The sequence below is a fragment of the Moschus berezovskii genome, chromosome 1 (assembly GCF_049115385.1).
Source record: "Moschus berezovskii isolate FMDL1 chromosome 1, NW_MosBer_1.0, whole genome shotgun sequence".
Classification (NCBI taxonomy): domain Eukaryota; kingdom Metazoa; phylum Chordata; class Mammalia; order Artiodactyla; family Moschidae; genus Moschus; species Moschus berezovskii.
This window is the reverse complement of record NC_142460.1, coordinates 90,892,329-90,910,413: the sequence shown is the minus strand read 5'-3', so window position 1 is coordinate 90,910,413 and position 18,085 is coordinate 90,892,329. Positions and strand designations below refer to the sequence as shown.

At 49.6% G+C, this 18,085-nt stretch overlaps 1 protein-coding gene across 1 annotated transcript in view; it reads left to right on the top strand.

Moving 5' to 3' along the window:
- Positions 1-538: 538 nt before the first annotated feature.
- The window catches only part of ITGB5 (integrin subunit beta 5), a 118,581-nt gene continuing 101,034 nt past the window's right edge, over positions 539-18,085 (top strand). Inside the window, exons 1-2 of the mRNA XM_055397146.2 lie at positions 539-1,053; positions 10,938-11,023. Coding sequence (XP_055253121.2) covers positions 984-1,053; positions 10,938-11,023 — 156 coding nt within the window. The 5' untranslated portion in view covers positions 539-983. The remainder of the gene's footprint in view (positions 1,054-10,937; positions 11,024-18,085) is intronic.

The window sequence follows — 18,085 nt, the reverse complement described above, 5'->3', positions numbered from 1 at the left end:
TAAAGAATAAGGTGAAAGGCTGAGCATCTGTTTTTAATTTGTTTCGCTTTACGGAAACCGCCAGCGTACCGAGATAAGAAAAACGCTTAACAGCGACATATTGACCAATCTCAAATCCGCGTAAGGGGCAAAACTTGAAGGAGAGGAGAGTGTGTTTCAGGTGTGCCTCCACGTTCCCCATGGAGCGACTCTCCTCGCGGTAACAGGCGCCGGTGCCTTCGTCTCTCGGGCGAGCGCTGCTTTGGGAAGGAAGACCAGACTGCCCCCTGCACGATTCCCTCCGCCCCCTTAAATTCAGCAACCCCAAGTAATCTCTGCTCTCGGATGGAGCGCGCCCTGCCGCCTTCCCGCAGGCCCACGCTGCTGGGAAAGCCCAGCAGACCCCACCCCGGGATCTCGATCCCCGCTCCGGCCTCCAGGTGCGCCGGAAGCGACTTGCACCTGGATGCCCTCGGCCTCGCGTTTCGGGCCGGTCCCCGCGAGGGGCGGAGCTCGGCCCGCCCCGCCTCGCCGTCAGCGGACCGTGTGGCAGCCGGGCGGGGGCCGGGAAGGGGAGAGAAGGGGAGGAGTGAGGAGAAGAGGAAAGTGGAGCCCGGCGGGCCGGAGCGAGGAAAGCAAGGGCAGGGGTAGAGGCGACTGGCAAGAGTCTGCCGGCGCGCGGGGGAGCCTCCGCCCGGGACGCGTCCCGGAGCCGGAGTCGCGGCCGCAGCGCGGAGCCTGCCGTCCCGCCTCTGCCCAGACCGCCCGCCGGGGCCGTCCCGAGCGGCGACACCCCGGGCGCCCCAGCCGGCGAGCCGGCGCGGCGGCGGCCCCGGGACTCGGCGGCGAGCGCTGCGGGAGGGATGGTGGCGGCGGGGCGCGGGCCAGCGCAGCCGCCCCCGCCTCCCGTCCGGCCGAGGCCCCCGGCCCTGCTTCCCCGCTCCCCGGCCGCACGCCCCCGCCGAGTCCGCCGCCCGCGCAGCCGCTGAGCGGGGCGCCCCACCATGCCGCGGGCCCCCGCGCTCCTGTGCTCCTGCCTCCTCGGGCTTTGCGCGCTCGTGCCCCGGCTCCCAGGTAAGCCACGCCGCCCGCTGTGCAGAAAGAAACTTCGTGGCGCCCCGAGCCGCCCGCCGGCGTCTTGCAGGGACAGGGGCCAGGGCAGTTGTCCGAAGGTGGGAGGCGTCCTCGGGGACACCCCCAGGTGGCGAGCCGCCGGGGACGACCGGGTGGGGGGCTTTCAGACTGCGTGCGCCGCCCCGCGCGCGGCCCGCCGCAGCCCCGCTGGGCTGTCGTCGGCCCCGGGTCCCCTCCCGGGCGAGGAGGAGCCTTCCTGTGTAAACAGCCCTGCCCGTCTGCTGACCGAGCCCGCGAGCGCCCGCGCCCAGCGCGCGGGGAGGGCCGCCGCCAGCCCCGCGTCGGGATCCGGGCTCTGCAACTCCCGGCACAAAGCGGCCCTTGTGGCCGGCCCGGGGCGACCGGGCTGCTGCAGCCGGTGCCCTGATCGCGGGGAGCGAGGGGTAACTGGAGGCGCGTGACCCGGAGCCAAAGCGTGGGGTTCACGGCTAATCTCGAGGGCTAGACTCTTGCAAGCGTGGATGCCCAGGGTCTCCTGGCGAATTCTAGTTTCACCCCGCCTAGGCCTGCCGCCTTTCTGTAAAGATGTAAACACCCCTTCCTCCCCCAAGCTCCCGCATACCCGAGGGGAGACCCGCGTCCGAAACCACAGCCTCACCTGGGAACCAAGCCCCACCTGGGATCTCGCGATCTACTTCCTTCTGCCTGGCTATATCTCGGAGTTTACAAACACCCCGTGCAGCGTATTCCCGCTGATTCTGAAGGATTCTGGAGCAGGGGCTGTGCAGTTGCACTCGCGCGATCCTGCTCTGGGCTGGCGGCTGTGTGAGGACCCTCAGTTACCTGCTTTAAGTTTTCAGAGTTGGGAGACTGCTGAGGAAGGATGCTCTGTTGGCGCTGGGGTTGCCAGGCAGAAGGAGCTACCCCTACCCCGTCCCCTCTAAAAGCAGGAAGCTCCAGACTTTCTCTTTTCCGGTAGGAGGTAATTGTGTTGAGATGCTCCGTGTTCACTTTCAAGCCCAAAATTCTTGATTGCTGTTCCGAACCTTGTGTCTGGCCGAGAGGGAAGGGAGGACGGTCCCCTGCAGAGTTTCATTTACGTGAAGGCAGTGACGGTTGCTGTCTGAGAGAGAGGAGAGGTCTAGACAAACAAAAACTTTTTTAGGCGATATTTCAGACTTATTACCGTAGCAGGTTTCTTTCATCAGTCCAGAGCTTGGAGTGGATCACTGGTTTCCAAACACCCATCTGGCAACCAGTGCCCATTGCTCATGGGTCCCCAGGGAAGAGCAAAGATAGGGATATAGCCTGTGTCATACACAGGAATATATTATTGCCAACAGCCCCCTGCTTCACAAGGACTCTCCTTTAATTTGAAATTTTTTTTTTTATTTTTAGGAAAACTTAAAAAAAATAATTTGTAGTGATAACAGGGTAGTTTTTCATTTTGAGCAAACGAAAAAATCGGCAAGCCTATATAAATTTTACCTTCTCTTTTTGTTTTCTTTTTAAATCATAGTCTGTGAAATACAAAAGTTTAGGAACTGCTGAAGGAGATAATTTCTTAGTTTCCTTACAGGTTGACATCCTGGTTCTGATAAAAACTTAAATACATCCAGTTGCAAATAATTCTTTTAATCCATAATTTTCCATTTGCATTGTGATTTCTGCTTTTCAGAGTTCATATATTTCTTCTAATTTGGGGTTGGCCCAGGAGAGTGAAGTGATTTGCCCACTCTCCTTGTCCATAGGCCTCATAACTTTTTGGTTTAGGGTCCTTTGTCCTGCATGACACAATTTAGGTAGGGAAAAAAGCATTGAGCCCACAGAGGTTTATTTCCAATGCTGTCTCTTCTGGAATTGCCTTAGAGCTCAGCCATCCCTCCATGGATCAGCAGAGCAGTGGGAGAGCACGCCCATCACTGGCTTCCAGACCTGGCCACCTCCCTCTTAATGCCCTGGAGCTTCTCAAGGTTACCAGGAACTGACACATATCTGTGTGATTTCTCCTAGTTTCCCAGTGTTGCTGAGCCAACTGCAAATTTTCAAACTGCAAGTCTGAAACAGCTTTTCTTTTCTCTTCCTTCCCTTGTCTTCTCTTTTTCTTGAAGCACTGCAGGTACTTTATCCAATTTGTGTTCTGCTACTAGGACAGAATTCGACAGGAAAACCTTCATTACCCACCAGGAGAAAAAGGTGATCTGCCTGCCTGGGTGTCCCTAGATCAGTGGTTAATTTACCAGTCTGTTGCTTTGCACTACTTTCTTCTGTGTGTTTAATCCAGCAGGAAACAGACTTTTAATTTAAGGAGGCTCACTTCAAACAAGTCCCCAGCAGGCTGACAACTCCCCATCCCAGAGTTCTCTGCTCTCCTTATTAGCAAAGACCTCCAGACAGGACCCGAGGAAGGGTTTCTCTTCGGGGAGGCCCTTGCTCTCTGCTAAGGAGGGAGGAGTATGGCATTGACTGGGCTGCAGAACTGGAGTCATGTTTGCCGTCATAGTTTATTAAAAGGAAAAAAAAAAAATCAAATGTTCTTTTAGTGAATGCCCTGCACATTAGAATGCTCTAAATCCTGGGAGAGCCCTTTATCCTATTTACTGGACTCTTGTTGGCAGCACTCCCCCACCGCTGTGATTTCCGTGGTCTGTGATGGGGCTATTGGAATTTGGCCTTGGGTTTGCAGCTCTCAGGTAACCAGGCAAAGGTTTAGAAATGCAAACCAGAGGGCTTGGTGGGTCGGCTGCTGTTTACCCTAGGTATTTACACTTTAGCGCCATCATCCTTGAATTAGGGGGACTTTTAATAAAGGAGATTGAGGCAAAAGAGGGCAGGGTCTAATTAGCTTTAATTAGTATTCCTCTCCTGCTTGTTCTCCATGCTTATTTAGCTACTGAGGCAACCGAGAATGAATATATCTAAGTAGTTGGCAAAAGGCCCTTTGTGCCTGCCTACCCTGGTAACTACTTTTTCTTCTCCAGCCAGCTCACGGAAATATTCTGAAGTTTTAATGTAATGTGGGATGATTACCTAGTGCTTAAATGATAATACCCCGTTCACGTGGCAGTGAGCAGCCAGGTTAATGGCGGTGGGGTCGCATCACAGATATTTTCAATACTCTGGGACTGAGGGCTGTGGTGTGTTTCTTCTTTCAAGCTGAAATGAGATTAATGGCCCTTTATGAATGTAAAGGAACACTTTATAGGCACCCATTTGTTTGTGAGGCTGCTGCTTCTGTTGATTGCAGGGTTTGATTCCTGGGCCACATGGTGAAAAGTTTGCTTCCAGGGAAGGCCGTGACACCTTCCCTGTGGTAGATGCTAGTTCCCGCCCCCACCAGACTTTTTCAAAAATAGTTGCTTGTCTCTTGTAGAGTTATACTCAACTCTTACTCAGAATGATCCTGTTAAAACTCAACTTGGATTGTGTTACTCTGCCTAAAATCCTCCAGTGGCTTCCAGAGGTCCCGCCAGGGTCCTGCCAGGCTCTGCATGAACACCCCCTGACCGCCCCCTTCCCCGCCCCCACTACATCCCCTCACGCACTGCAGTCCCATCCCTGTTCTTCGGGCTGGATCACAGGCCTTCCCTCTGCCTGGAATGTTCTCCCTGCCGATCTCTGCGTGGCAGGCCTCCACAGCCTTTTCTCAGTGTGTCCTGCTCAGGCAACTGCAACCTCCTGCCTCACGTTCTTCCTGTCTCTTGCCTTCCTTGATTTTTCTCCTTAGCACTTACCACCATCTAGTGTACTTGCTTATCTGGTTTATTGTTCATCTTCTCCTCTGAGCATTCAGCCCCCAATCAGGACATAATCAGGAAAGCAGGGAGTTCTGTTGGTTTTATTTGTCGTATTCATCTGTGCTTAGAACGGTGCCTGACTAATACTTGGATGGACGCAAGGTTTGGTACTCTGTATGCGTGTGTGTGTTGGAGGCAGAGTGACCCGTCCTCACCTCCTTGCCGCCTTCTACAGCTAGCTTTGAGGTCAGAGACTGCATGTAGCTTGTTGGGAAGAAACAGTTGGGCCCGAGAGAGAACTCAATTTGAGTCTGTCAGGATTTTTTTTGAGCTGGCACCTATGATACAGGTTGTTTTTGTCACTCCTGAATTGTTTGCAGGGGGATGCTAAGGTCAGGGAAAGTTGTGACTTGCCCAAGGTCATGTAGCCAATAAGTGACAGAACAAGCTCTTGGGTCTTTCATGCCAGGATATCCTCTCCTTATCACAGGACTCCAGCCCAAATGTTCTGTCTTCTGTGAAGCCTTGTCTGCATCCCTTGGGTGGAGCAGAGTGGGCCTCTCCTTCCGTCCTTCTCATTGCATATTCTGCCTTTTAGAGGAGGCAGGAAGTTGGAGGGGGTCTGCCTCACCTGCTGTAAAGTGACTTGCCTGGCTCTCACAAAACAACAGCAAAAACAACACCTTTAGGTCCCTGATATGGACAGAATGATTGGTACTGGGTACCCTCCTCCCCACTCCCACCATGATTTCAATGATCTTAAAAAAAAAAAACCCTCAACTTTTAAAATATGTAAAACGGTTTTAGATTTATGGGAAAACTGAGACGTTAGTGCGGGAGTTCTCATATGCCCCAGTTCCAGCTTTGCCTGTTGTTTGCATCTTGCATTCATATGGCATATTTGTTACGATTCATGAACCACATCAATATGTTGTTATTAACTAAAACCATACTTAGATTTTCTTAGTTTCCGTCTGACGTTCTTTTTCTGTTCTAGGAGCCCGTGCAGACACCGTATTACATGGAGTTGTCGTGTCTCCATAGGCTCCTCTTGGTTGTGAAGTTCTTCTATCTTTTAATGACCTTGACATTTTTGAGGAGGTATTTTGTAGATAGTCCCTCCATTGGGATTTGTCTGTTTTTTTTTTTTTAATGATTAGACGAGTTACGAATTTTTAGAGGAAGATCATATAAGTAGTCAGTTGTCTTTTTAAAAATACATTTTGAATAGGTAATAGATTCACATACTTTTTGAAAGCATATCCAGTGTAGGGTGAGAGATTGCTCTTTCATTCTTGTTGCTGGTTAGTCTGGGACATTACCCTGACCTCCTTCCCTGCTCAGACCATCCCTGTCAGTTTCTTATGGATCCAGAGTGTTTTTTATATGTTTACTACAAATCTCCCTCCCCCAGTTTTATTGAAAGGAGCACTAAGCACTCTGTTCTGCAGCTTGCCTTTTATGTTAACTTAGTGATAACTCTCAGAGTGAGCGTCATACCAGTGTGCAGGGGACAGAGAGCATGCACGTTATTTTCTAAAGCTGCATAGTATCTATATATGAACTGATGTTTTTAAACAACAAGTCGTGTCTATAAAGGTGACGTTGTTGGATGTTCTGCAGATGTCTGGTGTTCAGAAAGGCAATAAAGATACGAACGAGACAGATCCTTTCTAGGGTGTATTTACACTTTGTGGTAACGTCTTTAGACCGATGACTATTTAATTGCTAGATTCAGCGCTGGAAAGACTTTGTCCATCATGTGACACATGAGTGGCTGTGGTTCAGGGCATGGGGAGAGGCACTCCAGTGCCTTACCATTTTTTGCCCCCAAACAACAATGATGAGATGTTTTTATTTTCTGTTGTCTTGAAAACAGTGAGAAAAATGTAATTCAGGATTGTGTTTCTCTCGCTGGCTTCTCAGTTGTATCTTGAGGGTGGTTGCGCAGACATTAACGGCAGGGTCTGTTCTTGTCTGCGTGCTTCCAGGGTGAGTGCACACCCTACTTGCTTGCTGTGTGTTTCCCACTGTTCCCAGCGAGTAGTGTCGTAGTGTCGTGTCTCCTCTCTCCCTGCCGTTAGGGACTCGCCTCTATTAGTCCCATGGAGTGTTTAGATCAGGAAATTCCAGCTGCTGGAGGTGTGCGTCAGTGGGTGCTGTGTGACCTTGGCCACGTCGGGTAGACAGAGGTGTGGAGAGGCTGAATGGAGGGAGACCAGCAAGGAGGCGACCGCAGAAACTGCGGAGGGCCTGGCTTGGGCTGTGTGGGGCTGGAGGAGGGTGCAGGCAGGAAGGGTTGGATTAGGAGAAGCATTTCATGCATCTTGAAGGATCGGCCTGGATAAGGTTGATAACAGGGAGGGATGAGTCATTGAGTTTCGGAAGGAGAGCATATTTTCAGATGATGGTTTGCAGTAAACTCCTGGCTTCAGAGACATTAAGGGCTGCGGGCAATTGACATTGAGCTGGGAATGGTCACCATGCAAACACTAACCAAGAAAAGTTGTGGCCACTGTGTGGGCCGCTAGCACCTATTACTATGACCTAGACACAACATTCTGACATTTGTGAACTGCAGCTGTTTAAGTTTTTATTCATTACTTCCTTCCTTTCAGAGTGCTGTTGGTGCCGAATGACTCATCCAGCCAAATCCAAACTCACTGAAATATTAATAGGTGGAGGGAGGAGAGATGCCAAAGGGAGTAGCACTGGCACTGTGGCACATGTCAGCACACGGTCTATGCTTTTGGTTCCCAGAGTGTCTGGCGGGACTGGCATGACCTGTCCCCGGCAGCTGTGAGCTCCCAGAGAGCACAACCTGGTCATTCATCTTTGTGTCTCCAGCATCCTCTAGTCCAGTACTTGGCGTTTAGGACTTGCATAGAGCAGGGTTTCTTGAATTTGTCTTAATAGCAGCCTAATTTTATTTTTATATTTTAAAATTAATTTTTTATACAGTTTTTAAAGGTTACTTTCCATTTCGTTATTACAAAATATAGCAACCTGATTTTAGTGGAATCACTGCCAGTGCAGTGAAGCTACTATTGAGTGTGACTATGTGGGAAGTAACAGAAGCAACCAGGAATGTAGTGGGACGGGTATTCTACAGTTGTTCAGTGTGTTCTCATACCGGATGCCTGTCACATCTGTGGAGGCTCTTCAGGATTTTGTCCTAGGTCTAGGCTAACAAAGCAGAAGACCAGAGCCCAGTGTGATATGGGACAGAGGAGTCCTTAATGCTCTGAACCCGAGATCTCTGATCCAAGGTCCCAGAGCTCAGCAATGAGGCCCTGGTAATTAGAAAGTGGTGTTTGTGAATTAATGTGAGTTGGGGCAGAGACATGAGTGAGACATCCAACCTCAAATTCCTTTCTGACTGAGGGCCTGTTGAACATCTTCAGAGGACCCTGGAACTCACTGGTCACATGGCCCGTATCTGGGTGGCACAGGGATCCCATATGGGTACTTGCTTGCTGGTTCCCCTTCTGACCTCTTACTGGAAGACTGGGCTCCTTGTTATTTTTTCCAAGTTAATTTTGTTTTCTCATGTTTTCAGCTGTAAAATGAGATGATTTAGTGAGCTGATCTAAAGCATTTCTAGCTGCAAGGTTCTGCAATTCCATGATTTTATAGAAATGATTTATAGGGATGATTTTATGCATCCTTTATGGAAATTATTTTATATGTCAAAGCAAATGACATGCAAGAGCCTGAGTGTGTATTTGATAAGGTGGAGGAGAACAGGAGAAAAGTCAGTTTCATTCTAGGTTTGATTCTGTCCCCTGCGCAGCTAGTGGCTTCTGTCAGATATGGAGTTTTTTTTTCAGTTGTCCACGTCTATTTATTTTTCTAAGTTTATTTATTTTTGGCTGCGCTGGGTCTCCGTTGCTGCATACAGGCTTTCTCTAGTACAGAGAGCAGGGGACCGCTCTACACTTGCCATGTGAGGGCGTCTCACTCTGGTGGCTTTTCTTATTGCAGAGCAGGGGCTCTGGGTGCACAGACGTCAGTAGTTGTGGCTCCTGGGCTCTGTCGTCGTCGTGGCTCACGGGCTTAGTTGCTCCACAGCATGTGGGATCCTCCTGGATCCGACTCATGTCCCCTGCGTTGGCAGGTGGACTCTTAACCACTGGACTGCCAAAGAAGTTCCCACATCTGTTTATTTAATGTCAACTTTAAGCTAAATATTCTGGGGAATATTTTTTTTTAATTGAAGTATAGTTGATTTACAGTGTTCTGCTGTACAGCAAAGTGATTCAGGTAAGGAGATTTAACCAAACAATGAAACTGACAGTTTGAAACTTTTCCTGCCATCTTTTCCCTTTTTTAATAGGCTCAGGTACCTATTTGAAAGTCTCCAAGTGATTGGATTCATTTTAAAGTGAGAAAGGAGGTTGTCAGTGTAAGCAGGTGGAAGGCAAGCCCAACTTCCTGTGGGCTGAATTCTAATACCTTCTTGGTGAATGTTTGGACCTGCAAAGGACTTCTCCTGAAATGAGGCATGCAGGGTGATTGGTCCTGGCTTTGTTTCTCCTGTAAAATGCATACCGAGTCCAGTGTTGTACCCAGGAGATCCCACTGCAGGCCTGGCAGTGACATTGGGGTCCCCAGCTCTGGTGGTATGAGGTGGGGTCCCAACAGAGTGGCAATTGGTGGAGATGAAGTGCCCAGGGTTCCACGTCAGGGTCTTTGGCTGGGGTAAGCCATCATTCTCACCCTCTGTGGGCTCCCAAAGTCACCTTTCTTTCTTCCCAGCCTCTCAGGTCCTGCCAGTTTCTCCCCCTTTCATTGCCTGAAAGTGGGAATGAGCCGCCATTCTCATCCCAAATGGTTTTCCCTCTAGTGCCTCAATGCAGTGACTCAGTGCAGCCTCCTGCGTCACCCGATTTCTGTAGGTATTTTTCTGCTAGTGATAAAGAAGAATCAAGGAGTTAAAATGACCAAATTAGAGAAATGTTGTAGTTTTAAGATGTCTTAACAACCAATATTGTTATGTTGTTTGGTGAAGCTGGGGAAGAGTCTCAACCTCCCCCTGTTTTCTCCTCCACACTCTTGTTAATTTTATTGCCTCTGTTTTTCCCCTTTATGATCTGAGCCCTTCTTGCTAGGGCTGGTGGCCCTGGGTTTTTCTTCTTTCTATTTATCCAGCGAGCCTCTAGGCAATGACCAGAAGAGACCAGTGGGTCTGTTAGTGCTGTGAGGACCAAATAAAGTTACATCTGTTTAGAGAGAAGCCAGTAAGTATGGCTCTTGGTCAAAAGAACTCTGTCCCAGAAAGAAAAGGCTTGGGTGATGATAAATTTCACCAAGGATGCCTTTGCTGTTGGGGATGGTAGTGGGAGGGGCATACAGTGGAGAAGGGAGATGGGGAGGACGGGACAATGGATTTAACCTGAATACCACACTTGAGTTTGCTTCAGGAGACCCCTCCACAGATTAATGGGATGGGGACAGAGGGTGGAGGGTAAATAATTTTTACAAGGACGTTTCTTTCTAGTCTTAGTTTCTGATATTTTTTTGAACATCAGGGATAGATTTTGAATGGGTGGTTTTTTCATTTCATCAGATACCTTTTGATTATCTCCCCAGATGATATGTATTTTCTTGATCTATTAGTAGATATATTGAATTAATAGATACCCTGTATCTTAAGCTGGCATTGTATTCCTCGGCTACATTCTTCTTTAAGGACTTTGCTGCTGTCTTTCAGTACACTATGTGTTTGGTGCAACAGTACCTGATTTAGGATTTTCTTATGTCTGAAGAAGATCAATCAGTTCTTTTTTTTTATTTGCTTTTTATGCTATTTATGATATTTCATCTGGACTAAGCATAAAAGGACCTTGTTCTTGATGAGACAGGACCTGCTATGTCAGGAAGAAGGCAGTGGGAATCCTGGTAGGCTCAGTGGAAGAGATGGGAGTTGCTAACACAAGTGGGCACATGGTGGGCGCCTCAAAACCCATCAGTGTTTGGCTTCTCCAGTGAGCAAAGGCCTGAAGTTAGCACAGGGGCCTGCACCCTTCAGCTTCAGGGAGGCCCCCGTCAGAAAAGGAAATGACTTCTCCTCCTGCCCCACTCAAAAGCCCATTCATAGAGTTTATGGCTAGAAGCTAATGGCTGCATCTTTATCTTTCTTTGCAGGTCTCAACATATGCACTAGTGGAAGTGCCACCTCATGTGAAGAATGCCTGCTAATCCACCCAAAATGTGCCTGGTGCGCCAAAGAGGTACGTAGGTGGAGGAGGGGAGGAGTGCTCTGTGGGGTGGGTGGGGGAGGGGTGGGCTTCACCTCGGCATCCGAGTTGACTGGGCAGAAAAAGTATGTGCAGGTTCTGTGAGCTGCCTCTTCCTTTCTCCCAAGGCGGAGACAAAGAAAAGCTGCATTTTAATGTTTTAATCCTGTTTTAGGGAAACAAGATCTTGTTTCCTTTTTGTAGGGGAACCAGTTATGATTCTTGTACAGTTTTCTGCTATTTGGTAAAAGACCTGAGATTGTGAAGTGAGTCTTTTGCCTAACGATATAAAACATGCCTGGGTGGGTGGCCTGTTGGCGGATGCCGGTCATTCTTCAGTGGCTTATCTGAGGATGAATATTATGAATTGGCCTTTATGGAATGGTTTTACTTGAAAAGAATAGCTGCTGTTTCTTTAGACCCTGTAGGAAGGGATGTAAGTTTGGGGTGGTGATAGGCATATTGCTCTCGTAAGGCAAAACAAATATCAGTGCTTGGTTGACTAGTCAGGAAATATTCAGTTTCTAAACCTATACTGCCTCTTCCAAGTGACTGTTCTAGAATTTTTTTTTTTCCTAGTAAAGAGTGAGATTACTAAACAAGCTACTTTGAAAGAGGACTCTTCCCAACATATGAACCCCTCATTTTATTTGGGGCTCAATGGTACCATTTTGTTAGCAACTTTGAAACCTTTCACGGATTCCTTACCACCTGCATGACAAATCCAAGTTCCATGGCCCCTGCCTGCCTCCCTACCTTCATCTCTTGCTTGCCTTCAACACTTTAGCCCCAGGGGATGACCTGAGGGTCCTCAGAGAGCCCTGACTGATGAACACCCTCATGGTTTTCTCTTTGCTGCTTCTCCTGAAGAGCTTCCCAGATTTCCTCTTCTTCCCCTGACCAACACCTTGTCTTCAGTTTTCAAGAGATTAGTTCAAGACTCATCTACTCCATGAAGACTTTGATGGTTTCCCCCAGACACACCTGTCTGTCCACCCAACCATGTTTCCGTTCATATATCCATCTATCTGCAATAAGAATGTAAGCTCCCCCCACCAGAATGTTAGGGCAGGGTTTTTTTCTGTTTTCTTCACTGTTGAACCTCCCACACTCAGAGTGGTGCCTGGCTCATAGTTTTAATAGCTGCTCAGTAAGATTGATGAAGGATTTCACTGGGTGGCTGTTTATTGCATGTCTGCACATACAGGCCGTGACCGACCACCTTTCTGTCTCCCTGTGGTTAGTCCTCCGGCAATAGCACTTGTAACCTCTTACTCTCTGCATTTGTTTTCATGCCTGTTTCCAATTAAATCATTATTTCCTCGAGAATCTCTGTCTTCCTCATCTTCAAAACTGGCGAAGAATCTGGCAGGAATTCATATTTCATAAAAGAGGCCAGCTAAAAAGACACCTTGTTTAGAAAACCAAAGTTGAAATCTCAGTTTCACCGTGATTTACTGTTTTTTGGTATGTAAAACGAAGATGACAATTCGCACCCTCCAGTACTTTGGAAGTACAAAACAAGATCAATTCATGAGAGGGCTTGTGGATGGAACTGCTAATTAACTGAGCCTCCTGTACTTTATAGATATTTTCTAGTGGAATGTGAGCCATGGTTTCTGGAAGTTTTGCTGGATTGTCAACTTTAGGTCTCTTCCTTTTCCCCAAGTCCGATGTCCTGATACTGGTAGTATCTGATGACACCGCTTTATGTTTTGTTTTTGACTGAGAAGCACAACATATCTTAGTTCCCTAGCCTGTTCAAGTCCATGTTCCCTGCGTTGGAAGCATAGAGTCAACCACCGGACCACCAGGGAAATCCCGACTGATATCTCCAGGAGCAAACCATTGTCCTGGTCCACAGCTGGGTCCCCTCTGTAGCTTACTGGGCTCTGTCTGTGCTTATAGCCTCAATCTTGGCTAATGAACCTCCTGTGATACCTGCGTGGGAATGCAGCTTCCCATCCCCTTTGGGGGTGAACTTTCTCCAGGGCCCAAGTAGTCTCAAAGCTAAGTTTGGGACATTCTAGACTGCCCCTTAACAAAACAGGGTAAGTGTGGCTGAGTGCCATAATCATGAATCCTGGGATGTCATCACAGAGGTGCCATGTCTGCAGAGAGCACACGATGTGGAGGGGCTGGTACCCAGTAGGGGGCTGGGTCCCTAACCTGTGCGTTTCTGTGGATTCCGGGGTGCATACTACCACAGATTAACCCCCAAACACATTCCATTGAGCTCCTCTGCTTCAGATCCTACAATGGCTTTCTTGTTTACCTGGGGTGGGGGTGGGGATGCCTTACTCTGCATTTGACGAACTTGTAACCTAATTCCATCTCCCGGTCCGCTCCCTTTACTGTGTTCTCCCACAGGTGTGGAGTTTGAGTCAGCAGTGCCCTTACCACCCTTCCCCGCTCCCACTTCATGCTGCTTCTGTCTGCCTGGTTCTGCTGCTTGGCAGGCCCTGTTAACCTGGCTCTCCTGTCTTCATCTTTCAGCTGTGGCTTCATTTTCCCTGGTAGCTACATTTCTTAGCCTCTGGCTCTAAGGTCAGAGTCTCCAGACTCTCCCCTACCCTAGTTGAGGATGTGGCATGGGGCAGGGAGACTGCCTGTCCTTATCACACAGCTCAGCCCCTGTCCCTTGCCCTTCGTCAGAGCCTGGGGCTGTTCCCCACCAGCTTGAACACTCCCAATGCTGTTTGTGCTGCACGACATAAGACATACCACAGACTCTGGTGGCTTATTATCTATTTTGTCCTTCATGTTTCTGAAGTAGACATTTGTCTCTACTCTAAGAGAGTAAGTTTCACAACCCAGCTGGCTGTGAAGGGGTGTGTGCGGGTTAAGAATATGCGCGGGTGCTTTTATGGCAAGGCCTCGGGGCAGCCCACGTGATTTCTACTCACATTTTCTCATCTAAAACCAGTCACAGCACTCAGCCTAAGTGCATAGGGAGCTGGGAGACTTCATGGAGCTGTGTGCCTGGGAAAAAGGGAAAAGGGGCTTTGTGGATCAGCAGCCTGTGCTGGAAGCAGGGAGGCCAGCGCACTGGACAGAGGACGGTGTTTGGGGAGGAGTGAGCAGGGCTGAAGTAGCGGTGCTCCCCCAGGACAGAAAGCAGGGTTCCGGGAGCTGGAGAGGAGACTGGCAGGCTAGGCGATAGTGCTGAGGGCTGTGGGGAGAGGGGAGGCTGTTGGGGTGTGAAGGTGAGACACCCTCGGGAGATGTGGCTGTGAGTAGTTCAGACTGCCATGAAACCAGAGGGGGAGGGACCCAGGCTGCCAAGGCCGCCCTGTGGAAGCTGGAAGGAGTCCCGCCAGGACAAGAACAGGGAGGCCTGGGGCACGTTGATGGTGGCTGTAGGGGCAGACATGGGAGAAGGCTGGGGTACCTGGGCTGCTGGGACCGGTCTTTGCCTTGGAGGTGGACATGGAGAGAAGGAATGAAGGGATCAGTAGGATTGAAGGTGGAAATGTGAGGAAGGAGACAGATTAGAGGCTGGGAAACAAGACCAGCTGACTGGATCTTCTGGGAGATTACCGTGCTGGGGAAAGTAGAGGGGACGGGACATGACCTATATTCTCCTTTAAGCTGGGAAGGAGTGAGAAACACAAGTGTCCGCTCCAGGTCACAGTACAACACAGATCTGTGGCCGAACATCTCTCTGTGGTCGTAAAAGGGAAGCCTCTCAGCCCATTGTACGTGATCCATGAACAGCCGTCCAGTGCGTTAAATGAGCCCAGCGGACCTGACAGGGACTTCCCCATCTCCCGGCAGCCGGGCCGCCTGGTGGTGTGCTGACGGTGCACAGATTTTAGTTTGTCCTCACTTACCTTCGGCCTCCCCTCCCCCACCCCCAGATCCACGCAGGCTCCAATGGAGCCAGGGCCGCAGCCACAGAGGGCCCCAGCTCCCTGCCCCTGCCCAAATCTCTGCCAGGCACTCTCCCTGTTCACCAGTTTGCATTTGCTTCCCGCTCTTCCCAGGATCAGGGCTTCTGCCCCCACGGTCTGCACTGCCCCCCACCCCGCCCTGTACCTGCTTGGGTTCCTCTTTCCCCAGGCCTGCAGTTTCTCAACTCTTCCACCCTGCTGTTTCAGAAACAAACAAAAACCCATCTTTTCCCGCTAAATACCACCGACATCTTTTTTGAGTTTTGGCTTTCCGCAGCAGGCAGTGAGGCACACAGAGGATGTGATGACTGGAGTGCTGCAGGCGGACAAGCTGAGCGCCCTGACCGCCGAGAGCCTGCTGAGTGCTGGTCTTGGCTGCAGGAGGGGGTTTTGATTAACAAAATGGATGAGAGTTAAGTACTATTTCGGTGAGCAGCAGACCTCATCATATCCTCCGTGTGACGGTGACAGAGGCAGTGCAGAGGGCCAGGTCTTAACAGTTCTGAGCACCAGTGTTAGAACAAAGTAAAAGTCGTCTAGCTTTGGTCTGCCTGCTTCTTATGTTTTTCTTTCTTGTGTTATTACTGTTTGGTGACTAAAAGCCATGAAAGATATTTCGAGTTCCAGTGTGCCTTCTGTTGCTTCTCTTGGTGGGTTGCCTGTCATACAGTTACCTTCCCTGAGCCCTTTGGAGGGTTGGTGACAGTGTTTCTGGAGACTGTGGACAGATGCTTCCTTCGTGAACTGAAACTTCTTCCACCACAGAGGTGTGGCGCTAGTGGTAAAGAATCCACCTGCCAGTGCAGGAAACTTAAGAGACACTGGTTTGATCTTTAGGTCGGGAAGATCCCCTGGAGGAGGGCATGGCCACCCACTCCAGTATTCTTGCCTGGAGAATCCCATTGACAGAAGACCCTGGCGGGCTATACAGTCTATGGGGTCACAAAGAGTTGGACATTAACTCAAGCAGCTGAGCATGAGAGACCATTCTGAAACTAGTTTCCATTTTTCCATGTTGAGATGAAGTCTCATGCCTATTTTTCTGCATCAAGTGGATAGTTATCCTCCAAGTTTCATAGGTGCAGAAGAGTTCAGCACCTGGAACAGCAAAGGAAATGATAAATTCAGGGGGATGGAGTCTGGGGTCACAGAGTTAGTTTCCTGTTCTGGAATTCAGCAGTGACCTTGACCGAAAAGGGAGCCATTTGATACAAGGAACACTGAGCTTGTGTTCACAAAGCTGAGGCTGGAGAAACTTAAAACTCCTCAAGTGAATATAGGTATGAACTTCGGCTTGTGGACTTCTCACTCGTAGAAGTGAGGGGCTGGACCAGGTGATGCATCTGAGGTCCCTTCTCCCTGGAAATTGCTGTGTTCTGACAACTGGCAGAGGCTCTTGGCACATCAGACTTCAGGATGTCACTCGTGAGGATTTTTTAACCATGAATCTTCCTTTCCTTCAAGAGTTTATGATTTGGGGCATCTGCATTCATTGAATTTGAAGCTTAGGAATGGAGGTATTGAGACATGTCTTTATAACATTTGTGCACCTGGAAAGGTCATAGCTCCCATAGACCAAGCCAAGCCCTGGTCTTTGCGATTTTGATTTCTTCTCTTTTAATGTGCATCTGCCCTTATTCAAAATTTCTAGCAAGGATCTCAGGGGAAGAAAGCAGAAGCTTGTGGTGGGTTTGTCACTCCCTGCTGGGTCTGCTGGAGAAGGAAATGGCAACCCACTCCAGTACTCTTGCCTGGAAAATCCCATGAACAGAGGAGCCTGGTAGGCTGCAGTCCGTGGAGTCGCTCAGGGTCGGACACGACTGAACGACCTCACTTTCACTTTTCACTTTCATGCATTGGAGAAGGAAATGGCAACCCACTCCAGTGTTCTTGCCTGGAGAATCCCAGGGACGGGGGAGCCTGGTGGACTGCCGTCTATGGGGTTGCACAGAGTCGGACATGACTGAAGCGACTTAGCAGCAGCAGCAGCTGGGTCTGCAGTGCTGTCTGTCCCTTTCTTGGGCAGCAGCAGCAGCTGGGTCTGCAGTGCTGTCTGTCCCTTTCTTGGGCAGCAAGAGCCTATGCTAGAAATCAGGCAAGGCTATCTTCCGAATCCATGCTGGAGAGAACTGCAACTATTGTGGGCATCCTTGATAGGCTTTGAGAAAGCTACCTTACCCTCAAAGGGTTCTCCAGACCTGCATGCCCAGAGTTGCCTTAGCAGGTGTCATTGAGGCCCTAAAGTTCTGGGATAATGACAGGACTCGATTATATAGATAAAGGTATCTTCAAAGGATGTAGAACACATGAGAGAAGCCACTGGGATTGCCCCAAGTAGCAAGAAAACCGAACTCTGAAACAGGAGAAGGTTGACAGGCTTGATAGATTTGGATGGCCCTGAGGCTAAGTCTCGGAGAAGGCAATGGCAAGCCACTCCAGCACTCTTGCCTAGAAAATCGCATGGACAGAGGAGCCTGGTGGGCTGCAGTCCATGGGGTCGCTATGAGTCAGACATGACTGAGCGACTTCACTTTCACTTTTCACTTTCACACATTGGAGAAGGAAATGGCAACCCACTCCAGTGTTCTTGCCTGGAGAATCCCAGGGACGGCGGAGCCTGGTCGGCTGCCGTCTATGGGGTCGCACAGAGTCAGACACGACTGAAGTGACTTAGCAGAAGCAGCAGCAGAGGCTAAGTCTGGGTTTGGTATGAGTGTCCTTGTAGGCTGTCCATTGCTGCCCGTGAAGCTGGAGCTGCTGAGCAGGGGGCCCCATGTACTGTCATGTTGCTGACGTGATTGGCACTTGTAAAGTCATCCTGCAAGTGGCAGTTTTTATGTGGTCAGTGGTGGTTCTCATGCTGGCCAACTTGGTGACAGGAGTTTGTGGTCTTTCCTGCTGGTGCAGCAGACTTCAAGGAAGCCTTGTGCATTGGAGTGAAGGTTTGCCACAACCTTGAAGAATTTTATTAAGGAGAAATAAAGAGGGCTTTGCTCCTAACAACCTGGAAAATAAAGAAACCCGGAATAGTCAGGAAAGCCAGCTACACAAACAAGGCTGTAATGGGCTCTCTGTGGCTGCCTGTCAGCTCTTCAGGTCTGGGAAGTGTGTCCTGGACCTGAAAGTCTCCTGATGAACCCAGCAGGGGAGCAGCAGGTGGCTC